Source organism: Schistocerca serialis, chromosome 3, assembly GCF_023864345.2.
Source record: "Schistocerca serialis cubense isolate TAMUIC-IGC-003099 chromosome 3, iqSchSeri2.2, whole genome shotgun sequence".
Lineage (NCBI taxonomy): Eukaryota > Metazoa > Arthropoda > Insecta > Orthoptera > Acrididae > Schistocerca > Schistocerca serialis.
The window spans coordinates 563,719,372-563,739,133 of NC_064640.1; the positions used below are offsets into that span (position 1 = coordinate 563,719,372).

Below are 19,762 nucleotides of genomic sequence, written 5' to 3' on the forward strand. Positions count from 1 at the left end.
AGTGGTGTCCATTGCCAACAGTCTCCAGCAGCACGAGCAAAACCAGCGCTGCCTGAAGTTGCTATCTTCAGAATACTGAGAATATTACAGCCAACATGATCCACATCAACAAATGTTATAAAGTTAGTTTCGTCCTTAAATCTATCAGATAATTTGTAGGATGATTATTGGCTTGGTTGTTCCCCCTGTACCCGGAAACAAAACTGATCTTCACCAAAGTTGGCATATACCAGTCTTTCCATTCTTTTGTAAGTAAGTTATGTCATTATTTTGCAGAGAAAGTAATGTACTCAAGAGTGGCTAGCCTTCTCAGCAGAAGTGGAATGCTTAATAAGTCACAGTTTGGATTTCAAAAATGCTGTTCTACTGAAACAGCAATATGTAATTTCACTGCCTACATAATACAGTCTTTAAATAGTAAAATGTCACCAGTGGGAATTTTCTGTCACTTGTCCAAGCAGTTGATAGTGTGAACCATAACATTATGTTACAGAAATTACAATTCTATGGTATAAATGGAACAGCATGTGAGAGTGGTTTAAGTCATATCTGCAGAGCAGGAAGCAAAAAGTTTCTTTATATGTTTTAAGTGATTTAAGGAAATTTTCCACTTCATCTAACTGGGGTGAAATTACTTTAGGTGCCCCACAGGGTTTGATCATATGTCCCCTTCTGTTCTTGATATACATGAATGACCTCCCTTCTTATCTGAAACAAGAAGCTAAACTGATGCTGTTTGCTGATGATACAAGCATCATTATTAATCCAGTAAAAGAAACTCAATAGAAAATGATACAAATAACATCTTGGAAAAGTTTTTAGTTGGTTTTCTGCAAATGGGTTTACTCTGAACTTTGAAAAAAACACAGTACATCCAATATTCTACTGCAAGGAGTACAGTTACTTCAACAAATATACCACATCAACAGAAGACAGTAGTCAGGGTAGAGCATACTAAGTTTTTGGGTGTACATATGGATGAGAATCTTAATTGGAAAATTCATATTTTGGATCTCCTAAATTTGGAACACGTGAGGCAATACTGACCCTACAACTTATCTTAGAAAATGGATTAAGGAAAGGCAAACCTACGTTTATAGCATTTGTAGACTTAGAGAAAGCTTTTGACAATGGTGACTGGGATAGGTAATAAAAATTTTAAGCTTCTCTCTCTCTCTCTCTCTCTCTCTCTCTCTCTCTCTCTCTCTCTCTCTCTCTCTCTCTCTCTAATGCACTTGGCACATTCCACATCATAATGTTTACTGTGAGATTGATCAATGAAACATGTAACTGACTAACTAACTAACTGACTTGTTAAACTAATTGTTTGGTAATATTAACACATGTCAGCACCTGCCTTCTTTGGGATTGTACTTATTACATTCTTCTTAGATGTGTTTCCTGTCTCACACGTCTTGTGTACCAGGTGGAATAGTTTTGCCATGGTTGGCTGTCACAGTGATTTCAATTATTCTCAGGGAATGTTGCCTACTCCAGGGGCCTTGTTTCAGCTTTGGTGTATCAGTGATCTGTCAAAGACTTATTGCAGTATCATATTCTCCATCTCATCTTCGTCTATTTCTATAATATTTTTGTCAGTTTGTTTCTTCTGTGTAGCTCTTGTGCAGCGGTCTTTTAAACACACATTGTGAATGTATGCCAGTTAAATACTATACATTTTGGTCCAGTTTTCTGTCTCAATCTAATTGGAGTAACTTCTGTAGAAAGTTGTGTTTGAGATGTCTGTCTTTGGCTTATTATGTGAGTTTTTATTTATTTACCTTTTTAGTGTTATGCTTTCAGTTGCATTTCAGTATTTATTTCAAAAATTGACATACTGCTACCACTTTCAGTTCAAAATACCCCAATATTTTGCTATATGGAGACCGAAATATAGCTTTTTTAAAAATACGCTGTTGGCAATAAATAGTGAATACAATATGTTGAAATGATATAACATGGAAAACAGTAACAACGGACCTAACACTTCTGATGGTATATCCAATCACATCTGTTTGATATTAAGTACAATTATGTCAGGTATAACGAAATATATAGAAACTTTGCAACATGTAATGATATGTAAAGGACAGATGGATGACAAAAACAATATATGTCTTTGTTTTGATGACTGCTTTAAAATATATCACACAGGAAGTTCATTTTAAGTGATCATCTATATTTTAAACATAATAAAGCACTATTCTTAACAAATACTGAAAATTTCCTGAATTTTTGTAAAATAATTTGTGTGCTAGAGCAGTTTAAATAAAATGCCAAATTCCTGTAATTAGCATATACCTGTAATTACCATGTTGTTGTTGTTGTGGTCTTCAGTACTGAGACTGGTTTGATGCAGCTCTCCATGCTACTCTCTCCTGTGCAAGCTTCTTCATCTCCCAGTACTTACTGCAACCTGCAACCTACATCCTTCTGAATCTGCTTAGTGTATTCATCTCTTGGTCTCCCTCTACGATTTTTACCCTTCATGCTGCCCTCCAATGCTAAATTTGTGATCTCTTGATGCCTCAGAACATGCCGTACCAACCGGTCCCTTCTTCTTGTCAAGTTGTGCCACAAACTCCTCTTCTCCCCAATTCTGTTCAATACCTCCTCATTAGTTATGTGATCTACCCATCTAATCTTCAGCATTCTTCTGTAGCACCACATTTCGAAAGCTTCTATTCTCTTCTTGTCCAAACTATTTATCGTCCATGATTCGCTTCCATACATGGCTACACTCCATACAAATACTTTCAGGAAAGACTCCCTGGCATTTAAATCTATACTCAATGTTAACAAATTTCTCTTCTTCAGAAACGCTTTCCTTGCCATTGCCAGTCTACATTTTATATCCTCTCTACTTCGACCATCATCAGTTATTTTGCTCCCCAAATAGCAAAACTACTTTCCTACGTTACGTGGCTCATTTCCTAATCTAATTCCCTCAGCACCACCCGACGTAATTCAACTACATTCCATTATCGTCGTTTTGCTTTTGTTGATGTTCATCTTATATCCTCCTTTGAAGACACTGTCCATTCTGTTCAACTGCTCTTCCAAGTCATTTGCTGTCTCTGTCAGAATTACAATGTCATCAGCAAAACTCAAAGTTTTTATTTCTTCTCCATGGATTTTAATATCTACTCCGAATTTTTCTTTTGTTTCCTTTACTGCTTTGCTCATTATACAGATTGAATAACATTGGGGATAGGCTGCAACCCTGTCTCACTCCCTTCCCAACCGCTGCTTCCCTTTCATGCCCTCGACTGTTATAACTGCCATCTGTTTTCTGTACAAATTGTAAATAGCCTTTTGCTCCTTGTATTTTACCCCTGCCACCTTTAGAATTTGAAAGGGAGTATTCTAGTCAACATTATCAAAAGCTTTCTCTAACTCTACAAATGCTAGAAATGTAGGTTTGCCTTTCCTTAATCTATTTTCTAAGATAAGTGGTAGGGTCAGTATTGCCTCACGTGTTCCGATATTTCTATGGAATCCAAACTGATCATCCCCGTGGTCGGCTTCTACCAGTTTTTCCATTAGTCTGTAAAGAATTTGTGTTAGTATTTTGCAGCTGTGACTTATTAAACTCATAGTTCAGTAATTTTCACATCTTTCAACACCTGCTTTCTTTGGGATTGGAATTATTATATTCTTCTTGAAGTCTGAGGGTATTTCGCCTGTCTCATACATCTTGCTCGCCAGATGGTAGAGTTTTGTCAGGACTTGCTCCCCCAAGGCTGTCAGTAGTTCCAATGGAATGTTGTCTACTTCTGTGGCCTTGTTTCGACTCAGGTCTTTCAGTGCTCTGTCAAACTCTTCACGCAATATCATATCTCCCATTTCATCTTCATCTACATCCTCTTCCATTTCCATAATACATTGCCGTTGTATAGACCCTCTATATACTCCTTCCACCTTTCTGCTTTCCCTTCTTTGCTTAGAACTGGGTTTCAATCTGAGCCTTTGATATTCATACAAGTAGCTCTCTTTTCTTCAAAGGTCTCTTTAATTTTCCTGTAGGCAGTATTTATCTTACCCCTAGTGAGATAAGCCTCTACATCCTTGCATTTGTCCTCCTGCCATCCCTGCTTAGCCATTTTGCACTTTCTGTCGATCTCATTTTGAGATGTTTGTATTCCTTTTTGCCTGCTTCATTTACTGCATTTTTATATTTTCTCCTTTCATCAATTAAATTCAATATTTCTTCTGTCACCCAAGGATTTCTACTAGCCCTCGTCTTTTTACCTACTTGATCCTCTGCTGCCTTCACTACTTCATCCCTCAAAGCTACCCATTGTTGTTCTACTGTATTTCCTTCCCCCATTGCTGTCAATTGTTCCCTTATGCTCTCCCTGAAACTCTGTACAACCTCTGGTTTAGTCAGTTTATCCAGGTCCCATCTCCTTAAATTCCCACCTTTTTGCATTTTTTCAGTTTTAATCTACAGTTCATAACCAAACCAATAGATTGTGGTCAGAGTCCACATCTGCCCCTGGAAATGTCTTACAATTTAAAACCTGGTTCTTAAATCTCTGTCTTACCATTATATAATCTATCTGATACCTTCTAGTATCTCCAGGATTCTTCCATGTATACAGCCTTCTTTTATGATTCTTGAACCAAGTGTTAGCTATGATTGATTTATGCTCTGCACAAAATTCTACCAGACGGCTTCCTCTTTCATTTCTTAGCCCCAATCCATATTCACCTACTATATTTCCTTCTCTCCCTTTTCCTACGCTTGAATTCCAGTCACCCATGACTATTAAATTTTCGTCTCCCTTCACTATTTTAATAATTTCTTTTATCTCCTCATACATTTTGTCAATTTCTTCGTCATCTGCAGAGCTAGTTGGCATATAAACTTGTACTACTGTAGTAGGCGTGGGCTTCGTGTCTATCTTGGCCACAATAATGCGTTCACTAAGCTGTTTGTAGTAGCTTGCCCGCATTTCATGATTAAACCTACTCCTGCATTACCCCTATTTGATTTTGTATTTATAACCCTATATTCACCTGACCAAAAGTCTTGTTCCTCCTGCCACTGAACTTCACTAATTCCCACTATATCTAACTTTAACCTATCCATTTCCCTTTTTAAATTTTCTAACCTACCCGTCTGATAAGGGATCTGACATTCCATGCTCCAATCGATAGAACGCCAGTTTTCTTTCTCCTGATAACGATGTCCTCTCGAGATAGTAGACTATTTTACCTCCGGAATATTTTACCCAAGCGGACGCCATCATCATTTGTAATTACCATATTTTTACAAAAATAGAGGTAACTGCCATCATCATTGAATCCTTCATGTGGCACATTTACAGTTGATCAGTGGCAGCATAAAGAACACATTAGTGTAAGGCATATGGGGACATTTCTGTACAAGCAGCTACTTGCAGTTTTAAAATACATTCAGAAAAGTTTCAGTCCCAAAAACAAATAATTGTTATAGGAACACTTATTTTCCACTGTAGATGAACTTATGAATGCTAGTATAAAATAATGAAGTTCAATACCTCAGACACTGCACCAGTTCACACATATGAAGTTTTATGCCTCTGAGTAAGTGTCTGTTTCTTTAATTTTTCCCTGGTTTATTCATTTCATGTGAGAGCTTTAACTGTTGGTTTTTATTACAACTCATTTACAAATATGACAGCTTAGAATAATTAGTGTGAACTTGTACAGAGCATGGCATTGCAACTTTCTACCTGACATACCTGAAGGCTTCATGTAAAAAAGTATTGAGTAACAAGTGTCTTATATTACCAAATAATGGAAATATGTACAGGGTTATTACAAATGATTGAAGCGATTTCACAGCTCTACAATAACTTTATTATTTGAGATATTTTCACAATGATTTGCACACACATACAAAAACTCAAAAAGTTTTTTTAGGCATTCACAAATGTTCAATATGTGCCCCTTTAGTGATTCGGCAGACATCAAGCCGATAATCAAGTTCCTCCCACACTCGGCGCAGCATGTCCCCATCAATGAGTTCGAAAGCATCGTTGATGCGAGCTCGCAGTTCTGGCACGTTTCTTGGTAGAGGAGGTTTAAACACTGAATCTTTCACATAACCCCACAGAAAGAAATCACATGGGGTTAAGTCGGGAGAGCGTGGAGGCCATGACATGAATTGCTGATCATGATCTCCACCACGACCGATCCATCGGTTTTCCAATCTCCTGTTAAAGAAATACCGAACATCATGATGGAAGTGCGGTGGAGCACCATCCTGTTGAAAGATGAAGTCGGCGCTGTCGGTCTCCAGTTGTGGCATGAGCCAATTTTCCAGCATGTCCAGATACACGTGTCCTGTAACGTTTTTTTCGCAGAAGAAAAAGGGGCCGTAAACTTTAAACCGTGAGATTGCACAAAACACGTTAACTTTTGGTGAATTGCGAATTTGCTGCACGAATGCATGGGGATCCTCTACCGCCCAGATTCGTACATTGTGTCTGTTCACTTCACCATTAAGAAAAAATGTTGCTTCATCACTGAAAACAGGTTTCGCACTGAACGCATCCTCTTCCATGAGCTGTTGCAACCGCGCCGAACATTCAAAGCGTTTGACTTTGTCATCAGGTGTCAGGGCTTGTAGCAATTGTAAATGGTAAGGCTTCTGCTTCAGCCTTTTCTGTAAGATTTTCCAAACCGTCGGCTGTGGTACGTTTAGCTCCCTGCTTGCTTTATTCGTCAACTTCCGCGGGCTACGCGTGAAACTTGCCCGCATGCGTTCAACCGTTTCTTCGCTCACTGCAGGCCGACCCATTGATTTCCCCTTACAGAGGCATGCAGAAGCTTTAAACTGCACATACCATCGCCAAATGGAGTTAGCAGTTGGTGGATCTTTGTTGAACTTCGTCCTTAAGTGTCGTTGCACTGTTATCACTGACTGATGTGAGTGTATTTCAAGCACAACATACGCTTTCTCGGCTCCTGTTGCCATTTTGTTTCACTGCGCTCTCGGGCGCTCTGGCAACAGAAACCTGAAGTGCGGCTTCAGTCGAACAAAACTTTATGAGTTTTTCTACGTATCTGTAGTGTCTCGTGACCATATGTCAATGAATGGAGCTACAGTGAATTTATGAAATCGCTTCAATCATTTGTAATAGCCCTGTATCTAACTTTCTAACTTTAATGTATATAGCTTTCCTGTAACTCTTTCCACATCTGAGTGTGTTAATCCACTACAATAATGAATGAAATAGGTGATGGGCTGAAGCTCTTGCAATAAGGTGTTGCCATAAGAATTCACCAGCTACCAGAATAGTTTACAGGACACTGGGCAGTAAATATTCATCTTCATCCTGCCATTTTTGCAGGACATTATTGAAGATTCATTCATTCAGTAATTCATTCAATCATTCATTCATCATGTTCCATAAATCCTATTGTGAAGCAGAGCCTTCAGGAATGTGGAACAAGTAAGGCTGTACGTTAACAAGCAGGAGCAGTCACTGCTGGCTCATCTATAAAGTGTGCTGACAATGAAATGTGACTAATACTAATCTGCTGAAACTGATAACTATGGTAATCACTTCTAAATCCATACAGTTATAAAACTGTATTTATGAATGTATATACCTCATCCCCTCCTAAATTGCTGGATCAAATTTCAACCAAAAGTGGTACACATATCACTTACTTTCTGGAAAGAACCAGTGTGGAGGTAAGAAACACCTACCTCAAAGGGTTGGGGGTGAAAAATAAGTGTAGCTCATGACACACAAATAGCCAGACTATATTCATCCAGTATTTAAGAATAAGAGCACTTAGTGACTTGCAAACCAACTTTACATATAATTTCAAACTTTTACAAGACTTTTTCTCACATACTCCCCCCCCCCCCAAACACACACAAAATGATGAAAGGAAAAAAAAGTTTATCCCTTACTGCATTTTCATGTTCATGCAGTAAAAATGCTGAATCATCCATGACATTTTAATTTATCAGTTTTCCAGTTTTCACATATGCCACTGAATGTACCTGCAAGAACATATCATTGTATGACACATAGATCAGGAGATACATTATCGTAAACACTAAGCTCAGAGAAAAATTGTGGCATCCTGCATAATTTATTACGTCTTTATTACTAAACACGTCACAGACAGTATCCACATATGCCACTCAATATACCTGCAAAATTATATCATTGTATGACACAAAGTTCATTAGCTGTGATGTCCTAAACATTGACTTACATGAAAACAAAAGTGCAGGGTGAAATTTGCTAGAGGTACTTGTGAAATTTGGGTATGAATATACGTGAAACATATGTGACATGTATAAACCCAGGTGAAGCAGTGGATAGAAAGCTTCTCCTAAATCCACCTGTTAATGCACATGTTAACACAACTGCTTCCAGAACTGGGAAGTACACTGGCCCCAGATTGAATCCACCCAGTGGATTAATGATGATGGATCAGTATGCTGGCCAACCTGGATATGGTTTGCAGGCAGTTTCCCACATCCCACTAAGTGAGTACTGGGCTCGTTCCCATGTTCTGCCTCAGATACACACTACACAAACATTTAGAACACTTTCTCACACTTGTGCCCAGAATTTACTGTATACACAGTCAGACTGGGTACAGTGCTACTGTCCTGGAGGTGAATAGGAGACTGATGACCTTCACAGTTTGGTCTCCTTAACACTAAATCAGCATCAGCAGAGAGAGAGAGAGAGAGAGAGAGAGAGAGAGAGAGAGAGAGAGAGAGAGAGAGAGAGAACCACCAGCTTCCTATTGGAATCTGATTGATAAAGTGGTGATGGAGAGAGAAGGGGAGAGGAGGAGATGGACTAATAGGAAATGGGACAATGCTGGGTCCTCAGCTAGTTAGAAATAAATTAAAAATTTGAAGCATGAGATTGGCTACATAACCTGCACAAGAAGCAATTTAAACTACATTTCTTGGCTAATCACATGGACATAATCCCAGACAACCTTAACATTGTTATTGAGAAATATGTGGATGGTTCCAAGTGGACATTTCTCAAAGGGAAAGTGTTATCAAGGCAAATGAAATGCCTCGATGTTGCCCAATTACAACTAAACCTTATGAGAAGACATTCCTTGAGCAAAGTATCAGGAAATCACAAAGTATGTTTTTTATGAATGTTTCTTCACTATTCTTTACTCTAACATTGCTCATTTCTTTGAGTGTTTTGTGTACTAATACAGATTTTATGGCCATTTCAGATTTAAACTCTTGTGGTGAGTGTCATTTTCCAGATACATGTAATGTATAGGCTTTTGTGAGAGGGGAAAACAGTTTTCTAAGTCAAATATTATGAAACAGATGGGAGTAATTTTCAGTTATGAAACTTATCCCAAGATTTCCTCTTATGTTTTGGATTTTTGTGTTCTAGGGATACTTCAACTCCCTCCTGAGTGAGAAGATGGGAATGAACCTACACGTCAGTTTATTATGTCCAGGTCCCACATTCAGCAACTTTCTTTCTGAATGTTTCACTGGCAGGCCAGGTGAGGTGAGTGCCACTATTTAGGATTACATATTTTCATTATTGTATAGCTTCTTCCAGGTGGAGTGGCAGAAATGTTATAAAAAGGATTAATACATAGAAACTCAGTTACAAGAACTTTCTTTGATGTAGCAGTGAACAAAAAACAGATGTGGTAGTGAACAAATAAATGAGACTGCATCACAGAAAATATATTTAGAACAGAAGAAAGGGAGGATATTAAGTACTGGCAAGATTACTGCAGATAGATTGAGGAAAAAACAATGACTTTCACAATCATTTGGAAGTTTATAACCTAACTAAACCATCACAAATGAGCAAAATCTTATGAAATAGTAACATTTTTGCCAGATGACTCATTGTGGTGCAATATTCACTTTATTCCTGTATCGATCATGACCTGGAGCTATTTGCAGATGGTTCTGTAATACCATGATGTATTAGTCCACAACTAAAAAAATGCAATTCTTGCACTCAGAACCTTATTATTGAATATCTGATACTGTGAATTGCACAGTTGCCATGTAGGTGTAGATTAAACTTACTTCAAACACTAGTGCATGACACTTACTAAAATGCCAACATGCCAAATACTATCTGGTCAAAACTGCACCAAATTGTGAACAAAAAACCTTTAGTCTATCTTAGTGCAACATATCAGTAACAAAGACAAAACAAGTCACCAGCAGGAAAAGAAAGGAAAGCAGCAAGAACCATCTGAAGATGGATTTGTAATAATTCCGAAACTGGGCATTGTTTGACTTAAATAAACTTTTTAAACCATACTTGGGGCTGGTTACTGCTTAAATGGTAAACCTTATAAATGTGCCAAATATTTGATATTGTCAGCATTAATTGTTGTGTACAGGAACTATGTAAAGTGGAAACATATTGTTTTAGGGATTGAAAACAATGTATATGACTTGGGAACCATTACATTTTTACATTACTATGAGACACATACAGGATGCTGAAATTACATCTGTCCATGCTTGTAACCTTGTGCATATTATCATTGTGGAGGCAAGTGAAACTGTCCATACATGGTACTACAACATGAATAGAGTGATAGTTGTAATTTGGCAATGGTTCTGGCAGGTTCCAGAGGATGGGTAAGTTCTCACCTCACTGTGTCAATTGAAGGGCTTATTTAAATAGTTGTACAAGTCCACTTTTGTTCATTCTGAGATACACAGTCCTAAAGTTAAATGAGTGCTGAAAAATGTGCAGTTAAGATACCAGATATATTCAAGCATAAGGGGGACTAATGACCTCAGCAGTTGAGTCCCATAGTGCTCAGAGCCAACCAAGCATATGGCTTCTTGCTAGAGATGAACCTTTCTTTCTGTTTGTTTGGACCATTAATGTCAGAAATGTTATAGACAGAAATGTGGAGGTAATGGACTTGTACCACTATTGAAATAAGCCCTTAAATTGGCAAGAGGTCTAGTGATCCTGATGGCCAGGGCAGTTGGTATATACCATCAACACCACATTATGTCACAGCTGTAATATGTGGATGTGCACTATCCTGCTAAAAAAATGGATGTAAAAAAAAATAAAATAAAATGCAGATCACCTTCCTGTGGAAGAAATAGGAATAGCTTGGGGATAACAGCCTGTGTGATGTGATTTAGCAGGCAAAAATCTGGTTACTTTTCCCTACAGACATGCCAAATGTAACTATGAGTTGCCACTGATGGCCACCACACATCGTGAAGCCTGGGATGGGACCTGTGGGTGAATGCACTCTGGAATAAGCAGCTCACGCCATACACATGTACATCCATCACTCACATATAGACAGAACCTATTCTAATCAGGAAGAGAACAGATCACCATTCCACTCTCCAGTTGACTCTTTCATGACACAAGAGTAGCCATGATTGGCAGTGTCATGGGGTCAGTGACAGCCTGGTCAGATGCACATGTGATCTGAATTGCACTGCAAACAGATTATTCTCAGTGGTCCTTAGTGACATAGCAGATGCAACATGTGCCCACATTTCATCCCTGGATGATGTTCAGTTGGCCTCTAATGCTTGCACAGTGCATCTGTTTTCATTTGCGTCTGTACTACATGGCCATCCAAAACCTGATCTGTAGGTGTAAAGTGTTCCACAGACCACTGTTTAGAGCACTGACACACCACCAATACATTGTGCCCAACATCCAACAGCCTCACTATGCAAGCACATTCAAATGGCTTAACTTGTTCAATAGTTGTACATATTTGTCAAGAGGGCATTATTGCTCCCTACCGTGAATGTTGCAAACACTGTTCAGCTCTAACATCCGCAGTTACTGCTCAAAGAGTCGAAACAGAAGGTGCACAGCCAGGCCTTCTGAGTGCCATCTGATTGCTAATGACAGTAATAAATGAATCACTAACACTGCAACCCCTCAATAAACTAATGGAGTGGCTAGGATTCTTTATTAAAATATATGTCTTGGCAATCTCCAATGCAAGTAATCACACTTGATATTTAGTTTTAGTCGCATGTGACGGTCACTGTCAGATCTAAAAATACAATAAATTAATATCTTAATAAATAACTGTATCTGTAGGTTACATGGGCTGAAAATATTTAAAATTTAAAATTCTTTAAATTTTACCTGATTAATCATGAGTTGTGAAGAGTCAAAACTCTTTAATAAGCACATAATCAAAGATATAAAACAAAGGTAACAGCACAGTAGTACACTTGTTACAAAGATCCGTGGCATCTAACATTTTACTAAACCCACTAACAATCTTAGAGACCCATGTATGTTGTGGATCAGTTTGGGAGGAAAGAAGGTGAAACGGGGAGAAGAAAAGTACTGATATTGTATGGTGTTAAAATATAACAAAGAACTGTCTAAAAGGTGTAATACAATTATTTGGTTTAAATAAGAAACAATTTAGATAATGCACCTGACATTAATATCTGAAACATCTTGTTAAAATTTATAATTTAAATGAAAACATTGATCTAAAATACTGTGTGCACTCAACTTTCACCTGAGTGTGTCAGGTGTGTTATGCTTGTGTGCACTGGCTCAGTTTGCCTGCAGCCGCGCTGCCACTCAGCCACACTCTCAGCGAGTGTGGCAAACTGCCAAGGTGTTCTGCTTAGTGGGGCTGTAGCAAAGCAGAGGAGTTCCTGCAGACTGCACCTGAGTACATCATCAAAATTCCTGAAGTACACTGTATTTTTGAAGTCACAGTGGAGACTGATTATTTTATCTGTTTCTTTAAGGTGATGTCCATATATTTCAAGAGGGCAGGTACTATTACGATAAAAGAGGAACATGAGCACAATTACTATCTTCGTACATTTTTATAGACTATAGAGGAAAGGTATCAAATACAGTAGCACAAGTTTCAAAAAAATGTGAAACTCTTCTTTTTAAGCTAAAACATGATACAGTTAAATCAATTTGTAACTTTAGTGCTGTTGGTTTATATAAAATTAAGTGCAATGACTTTCATAAAAATATATAGATCAGACTGGTAGAACTTTTGACACCCAATTTAAAGAACACACTGTGCTATAAAATAATAAGACAGCATTTAGAGATGACCTAACTTGAACAAAATGCTCAGTAGGAACAATAGAGACTCATCTTCAAATTTTACACACGGCTGTTAAGGAATACCTTTTGAAGTTGTTGGTAGAACATAAAACATATGGACATTACCTGAAACAACCAGATAAAATACTCAGTCTACAGTGTTACTTCAAGAATTCCGTGTGTTTCAACAAATTTCAGATGGTCCAGTGAGCAGCTACTATCCAGCTTTGCTACAGCCCCATTCAACAGAAAAACATCTTAGCAGCTCAGCATACTTGCTGGCAGCATGGCTGAGGGGTAGTGTGGCTGCAGGCAAACTGAGCCCACTGTACACAATCATAATACATTTCAGACACGCCGTAGTGCAAGCGGTGTACACTCATTGTTTTAGATCAACATTTTAATTTATTTATAATTATTTTCAAAATTTTAACAAAATGTTTCATGTATTCATGTTAGGTGCAATATCTTAATTGCTTCTTAGTTTTAAATTAATTGTATTACGACAGTTAGACAGTTCTTTGTTAAATTTTAACACTGCACAATATCAGTATTTTCCCTCTCCTTCTCCCAGCTATCTCCCTCCCCTACCCATCATCCATGATACATGGGTGTGTATGGTTAGTGTGTTTAGTAAAGTGCTAGATGCCATGGAATGTTCTCACAAGCATACTATTGTTCTGTTACCTTTGTGTTACAGCTTTTAAAGAATTCTGACTTTTCAGAACTCTTGATTAAACAAATACAGTCTTAGGAATTTCAAATATTGTGAATCTATGTTATCTGCTTATTCAAGTACAATTTTAAATGTTTTCAATAAATATTTTCACAGAAATAGTTCTTTATTCATGTTTTAACGTATTTTTATTTTTAGATGATCATTACATGTGATTGAATCTAGTGTGACTATTTGCAATTGAGATTGTGAGAATAAATATTAAAAGAAATTGAAGAGTTGCAGAATCTCTCATGACAATATGTTATCGATTGTGATGATTATTTATTCAGTTTTGATTCTGGGACAAAATATATAACAAATTATGTAACTTATACAATAACATAGACTATTCTTGTGTGAAATATGTAAAATTCACTATGAGGCATTCTACACTTGTTATTGTAATACTAACTGCTAACTTATCAAATTATATTGGCCTGGGTATGAGGAAGTGTATGCCCCATGGCAGTATGACACAAGCCACAAGATGAAAGACCTTTCTCTAATTTGCACCTTTTTACAAATAAAAGAGCAAAGGCCTTATTTTGCATATTTAAAAAAATCCATAGGATCATAATTTCATTAACAAGTGGTAGTGTCCTACTGAGTCAAATGCTTTTCAGATGCCAAGAAATATTGTATGTACCCAATTCCTGTTTTCATCATCTCATGAGAAAAGCACTTGGGCTTCACATCACCAAGGTTTTCAGAATTCTTACTGGTTGGCGTGGAGGAGATATTTCTGTTCAAGCTATGCCAATAATTCAGACCTCTGAATATGTTCTAAAAAGTCAGCGATAGTGACCAGTAGTTTGTGATTCACTTATACTACCTTTCCTGTAGGCAGATATGACATGTGCTCTATTCCAACCATTGTGCACAGGATTTTGTTTGAGGGATCTACGGTACATTATGCTTAAAGAGTGGCTAACTAAGCTGCAAATCTCTCTTAGGCTCCAGCCTGTTTTTATTTCAGCTCTACACATCTTTATGACCATAGTAGGACTGAAACAATTGTTATTGCTAGTCCCTGCAATAGTGTCTATTCATCATCTAATTTTTCCTGATATGTTGGTAACCTGACTAGTCTCTGTACTAGTGCATGAAAGTATGCTTTCTTGTGCATGGATGCATGACACAATTCATTATGTATATGGGCATTAGTTGAGGTTGCCCCCCCCCCCCCCCCCAACACACACACACACACACACACACACACACACACACACACACACACACACACACACACACACACACAAAAATGTCCACCTGTATTTTCTGGGTTAATGTCTACAAAGCTTATTGAATTACAAACTTCATTTTATTTCATGAAGTCGATTCTATGATGGAAACTTATTAACCGAGCATGTATGATGCCTGTTTGTGATGTGTACTGTCTAAGAAGATATGGGTATAATCCACATATCTGTTGTAGTACTTCAGTCTACCAGTGGTCTGCTTGAACTGTGTAAAGAAATTTCATTCTAAAGTAGTAATAAATATATCTGCTAGGTTGTTTGCTAGGCAACAACTCATTGCCATCCATCTTTCTGCATGTCTGTATCCTCTCTAGAGCTGAAAGAATTAAAAGACTTATGAGTTTAAGCAGATCAGTGATACTATTAATTTTCGTATAATTTTTCAAGTTATCTTCTGTAATATTGATGGTCTAAGTGACTGGCACATTTGGATAAAGATTAGTAATTTCAAAAGATATAAACATTTGTATAAAGACTGGTAATGTCAAAAGATACAATGCTCTCATTGTTAGAAAATACTTGTTGGCCCATATTAATATCGTAAGGCAATTGGCAAAAATATTGTCATTTCATAAATACAATTTGACTGAGTTCTGAGTTCTAATGAAGTAAAAGGTGGTAGTAAAACTACTCCTTTACTTTAGGTAACCTGGTACATCAACATATACTATCTGATCAAAAGTATCTGAATCTTCCTGGCAGGTTAAAACTGTGTGCTGGACCGAGACTCGAACTCGAGACCATTGCCTTTCGCAGGCAAGTGCTCTACCAGCAGAGCTACCCTAGCACAACTCACGGCCCGTCCTCACAGCTTTACTTCTGCCAGTACCTCATCTCCTACCATCCAAACTTTACAGAAGCTCTCCTGCAAATCGTGTAGAACTAGCACTCCTGGAAGATAGGATATTGCAGAAACATGGCTTAGCCACAGCCTGGGAATCTTTCCAGAATGAAGATTTTCACTCTACAGCAGAGTGTGCACTGATATGAAACTTCCTGGCAGATTATAACTGTGTGTGTAGAGCACTTTCCCGCGAAAGGCAAAAGTGCAGAGTTCGAGTCTTGGTCCAGTACACAGTTTTACTCTGCCAGGAAGTTTCATATCAGCACACACTCCACTGCAGAGTGAAAATTTCATTCACTATATCGACATCCATGAGGAAAACCATGATACCATGACACCTCCTTCTTAGTGCTGCACCTCTTAGCACTACACATGATGGCAGGTAACATTCTCCTGGAATTTGCCAAACTGAAATTATTCCATTGGATTTCTACAGAGTTTAGTGTGCTTCATCACTCCAAATCACCCCTTTCCATTCATACACTGTCCATTGGCATCACTCTTTACACCCCCTGAAGTGTTACTTAGCATTGACAACAGAAATGTTTGGTTTATGAGGAGCTGCTCAACTGTTATACTGTGTTTTTTTAAGTCCCTACACACATCTTTGCACTTGCTGAACTTTGGAACTCATGAATGATTCCTTCCACTGATTACAGGCAAATTTTCTTACAGCCATCCTCTGTGATGTTTGGCAATCCCTGTCTGTCAGTTCATGGGGTCTGCCAGGTGTTGGATTAGCTGTGGTTGTTTCTTCACATTTCCACTTTTCAGTCACACCACCAACAGTGGACTTGGAAGGATTGAAATGTCACTGACGGATTTGTTAATCACTTGACATCCAATGACTAGTCCATGTTCGAAGCCACTGAGCTCTCCTTTCGGATCTGTTCTGCTGTTACTGTTTCTCTACTGACAATGCAATGTTCCATGCCTCCTTTTATACTGTTGAGTCCACCTCTAGTAACATCTACTGGTCAATGCCACATTACGCAGGACTGTTCAGATATGTTTGATCAGACGTACCTCTTTACTACACATTGCCTGACAAAAAAACTGAAGCATGCAGAAGGGGAGTTGGAAATAAATGAAGCTTCGTGGGTTGAGATGGTATGTGATGTTATTTCTATGATTACAGAATCTAGTCAGATTTACCAAGAATTTGGCAGTATGAGCCCATTTATCACTATGCCATTGCACCCCATCTTGCACTGATTCAGTAGGGAAAGGTGTCATAAAACTGTGACATCTGCAACAATCTGACACCTTAGGTTTGCTGTCATCTATACAGTCCTGTTTTGACTCCATCCTAGTTTCATTTGTTCCCAAAACTTAAGGAACACCTTTAAGGACTTCACTTTGGTAGTGATGGAGCAGTGCTAGCAGAGATGAGGTTGTGGCTTTGTCAATGAAGTCAAATGTTCTGGAGATGAAGAATAAAGATGCAGAAAGATGATAACATTTGTTTTATTTAACAAGCTTTAAGAGTTTTTGCATAAATATTTTGGGTGCATTACTTTTCCGCACACTCTAATAAGATATAAATATTATAAAAAAATCATATTTTGTGTAAATTTGTATTAAATAATAAAATGAAATAAAAGTGGTATTTATGTCAAGAATGACAGCAAAGCAAGTGGAGCTATTGCACTTGACTAAGTTTCGTCATCCCATCCACTGTTGCCACTCTATTTTCCCCTGACCTTATTTCCACAAAAAACTGATTGCTCTGTCTGTTTTCTTGCTGTACATTTCCCCATTCGTATTGAGTTTAAAGAGTTTGTGTGTCAATGCAATACACACTCCACTTGCTCACACCATAATCTGAGAGGCACATGACATACATCACAATTTCAGTCAATTAGGAACTGCAATTTGGTCATGTTACAATGGTGTTGTTACTACTGTTTTCTGGAGAAGTATATAACTTTGTTTATTGTGACTGTAGCATAAGGCATTCTAGTATTCATCATGCATTATACTCAAAATTTTCAAAATGTTTCACAGAAATTCAACAAGACAGTAAGCAAGGATGATAAACGTATGACAACAGAACGCTGTGCTCATCTTTGTGCTGTTGCTCTTGCCAATAAACAGCGTGAGGCATGGATGGGTATATTTCCAATCATACCTCTACTCTATCTGTTGTATTTTCCCAATGTGGGGAAGTTGTAAGTATTTGTGCATCAAGTATCAAATTAAGTACATTTCCTTCTATAGCAATATAATCAACTGCTGATGTTATTTTCAGTGTTTGGAGGCGCCTTGGACCAAAGTGGCTGTTAAAATTGAGAGACAGCAAAGAGTCAATTAAAACAGAATAGTGTTGGGGACAAAGTAACTACAGTAGAGAAATATTTTTAGGGCCTGTAAACAAGAGAAAAATAATGTAACTAAGTAAAAAGGCATAATTGTATTTTGTGTAATAGTCAGGAAGACAATATATTATGCATTATATTGTCCTGAAAGCAAATAATGGAAGGAGTTAAGGTAACCATTACCTTTTTTGTTTGCCAATTTATTACGTATTGTTTATTATGACTTGTGTCTACCTCACTGCTCCTTTTTTCAGTATATACCATTTTATTGCAATTAGAGTGTCTGAATATAGTGACAACTGTAACAATATTTAAAGGTAATCAAGACTTGTCCCACCCATGAATGGATAAGATATTATGCAGGTACTACTCTCAGCTGGAAAAGCTTGTAATGTTGTACAGTCAATGAAAATTTTATAAAGTTAGAAGAAATGTGACAAACCAAAACTTATGGGTTATTTGTAAAGGTCATTGTACAAAAACCAATTTGTGTCTTGCAGGCCCATATTTAAAATATCATATTTTTAATAAGTCCTACTTTTTATTATATTTACTTCAGTGTCTGTATTGCTGGACATTTAATAAAGATAAATTATGGGTCAGTAACCATTAAGTTCCATGTGTGAAACTCTACACAAGATAATAAATATAGGAGTAACACAAATCCTTTCATAAATTGTGTGGAGACTGGAGCAGAGGTATGTATTTAAGTTTTGTTAATCTTTGCTTTATGTATAAAACCTTGATTTTTGAAAGCAGATTTAGTGTAATGCTATTAATTTTCTTCATCTTAGCTTATTTGATTTTTAAAATTTTTTTAAATTTATATTTTGCCTTTAGAAAAACAAAAACAGTTGTGTTTTACTTTATTTTAGTTCAAAAGTAAGGGCTTGAACAACATTAATATTTACTTAACTGTGTTGATTTGATAACAATACAGCAGAAACTTAAATAGTATACTAGATACAAATGGATGGATAAGGTACTTACACTGTAACAAACTGAAACATAAATCGTAAAAATCTTAATGAGGAAGTCAAGCAACAAACTTACGTACAAATCATGCACCACTCTCACAAGGAAAGTGTCCGATCTGACATGTTGAAGCCATGTCTTGAAATTTTTTATATGGGAAGAATGTCAAAATTTTAGCTGCTAAGACTCATTGCAAGTTTTTTTAAAAAACTGCTAAAAATTGCCAAATTCATAGCTCACAGGTGGCTGGAAGAATGTATACACCTGCTGTAGCTGTGTGGCAGACAGTGCACGTGCAACAAGGTTAACAGAAAATCAGTTAGCAGGTAACATGGCACAATGCAATCGTAATTTGTAAAGTGAATTTCAGTTAACATTAATAGTTTCTCTGACACAATTGTTCATAGTTACTATTTGCTTGAATTTGCAACTCCTTTAATATCCATAATAATTATCAGTTGCCTTTGTGGTATCATTAAGTGTTAACAATGAAGATAAAAGTGAATTAACTTTCTTTGTGGTTTCATTGTATATGCCAGCTAATAGCACTTGTCTTTGTGCAGGTTAGAGAGTTTCATAGC

At 37.3% G+C, this 19,762-nt stretch overlaps 1 protein-coding gene across 2 annotated transcripts in view; it reads left to right on the plus strand.

The window, feature by feature from the left end:
- LOC126470458 (dehydrogenase/reductase SDR family member 7) overlaps positions 1 to 18,812 on the plus strand; it is a 201,826-nt gene extending 183,014 nt beyond the window's left edge. For both annotated transcript variants that reach the window (XM_050098311.1, XM_050098312.1), the window contains exons 6-8: positions 9,396 to 9,515; positions 17,896 to 18,059; positions 18,140 to 18,812. In XM_050098311.1, coding sequence (XP_049954268.1) covers positions 9,396 to 9,515; positions 17,896 to 18,059; positions 18,140 to 18,212 — 357 coding nt within the window. In that variant the 3' untranslated portion in view covers positions 18,213 to 18,812. The remainder of the gene's footprint in view (positions 1 to 9,395; positions 9,516 to 17,895; positions 18,060 to 18,139) is intronic.
- The last annotated feature ends 950 nt before the right edge of the window (positions 18,813 to 19,762 follow it).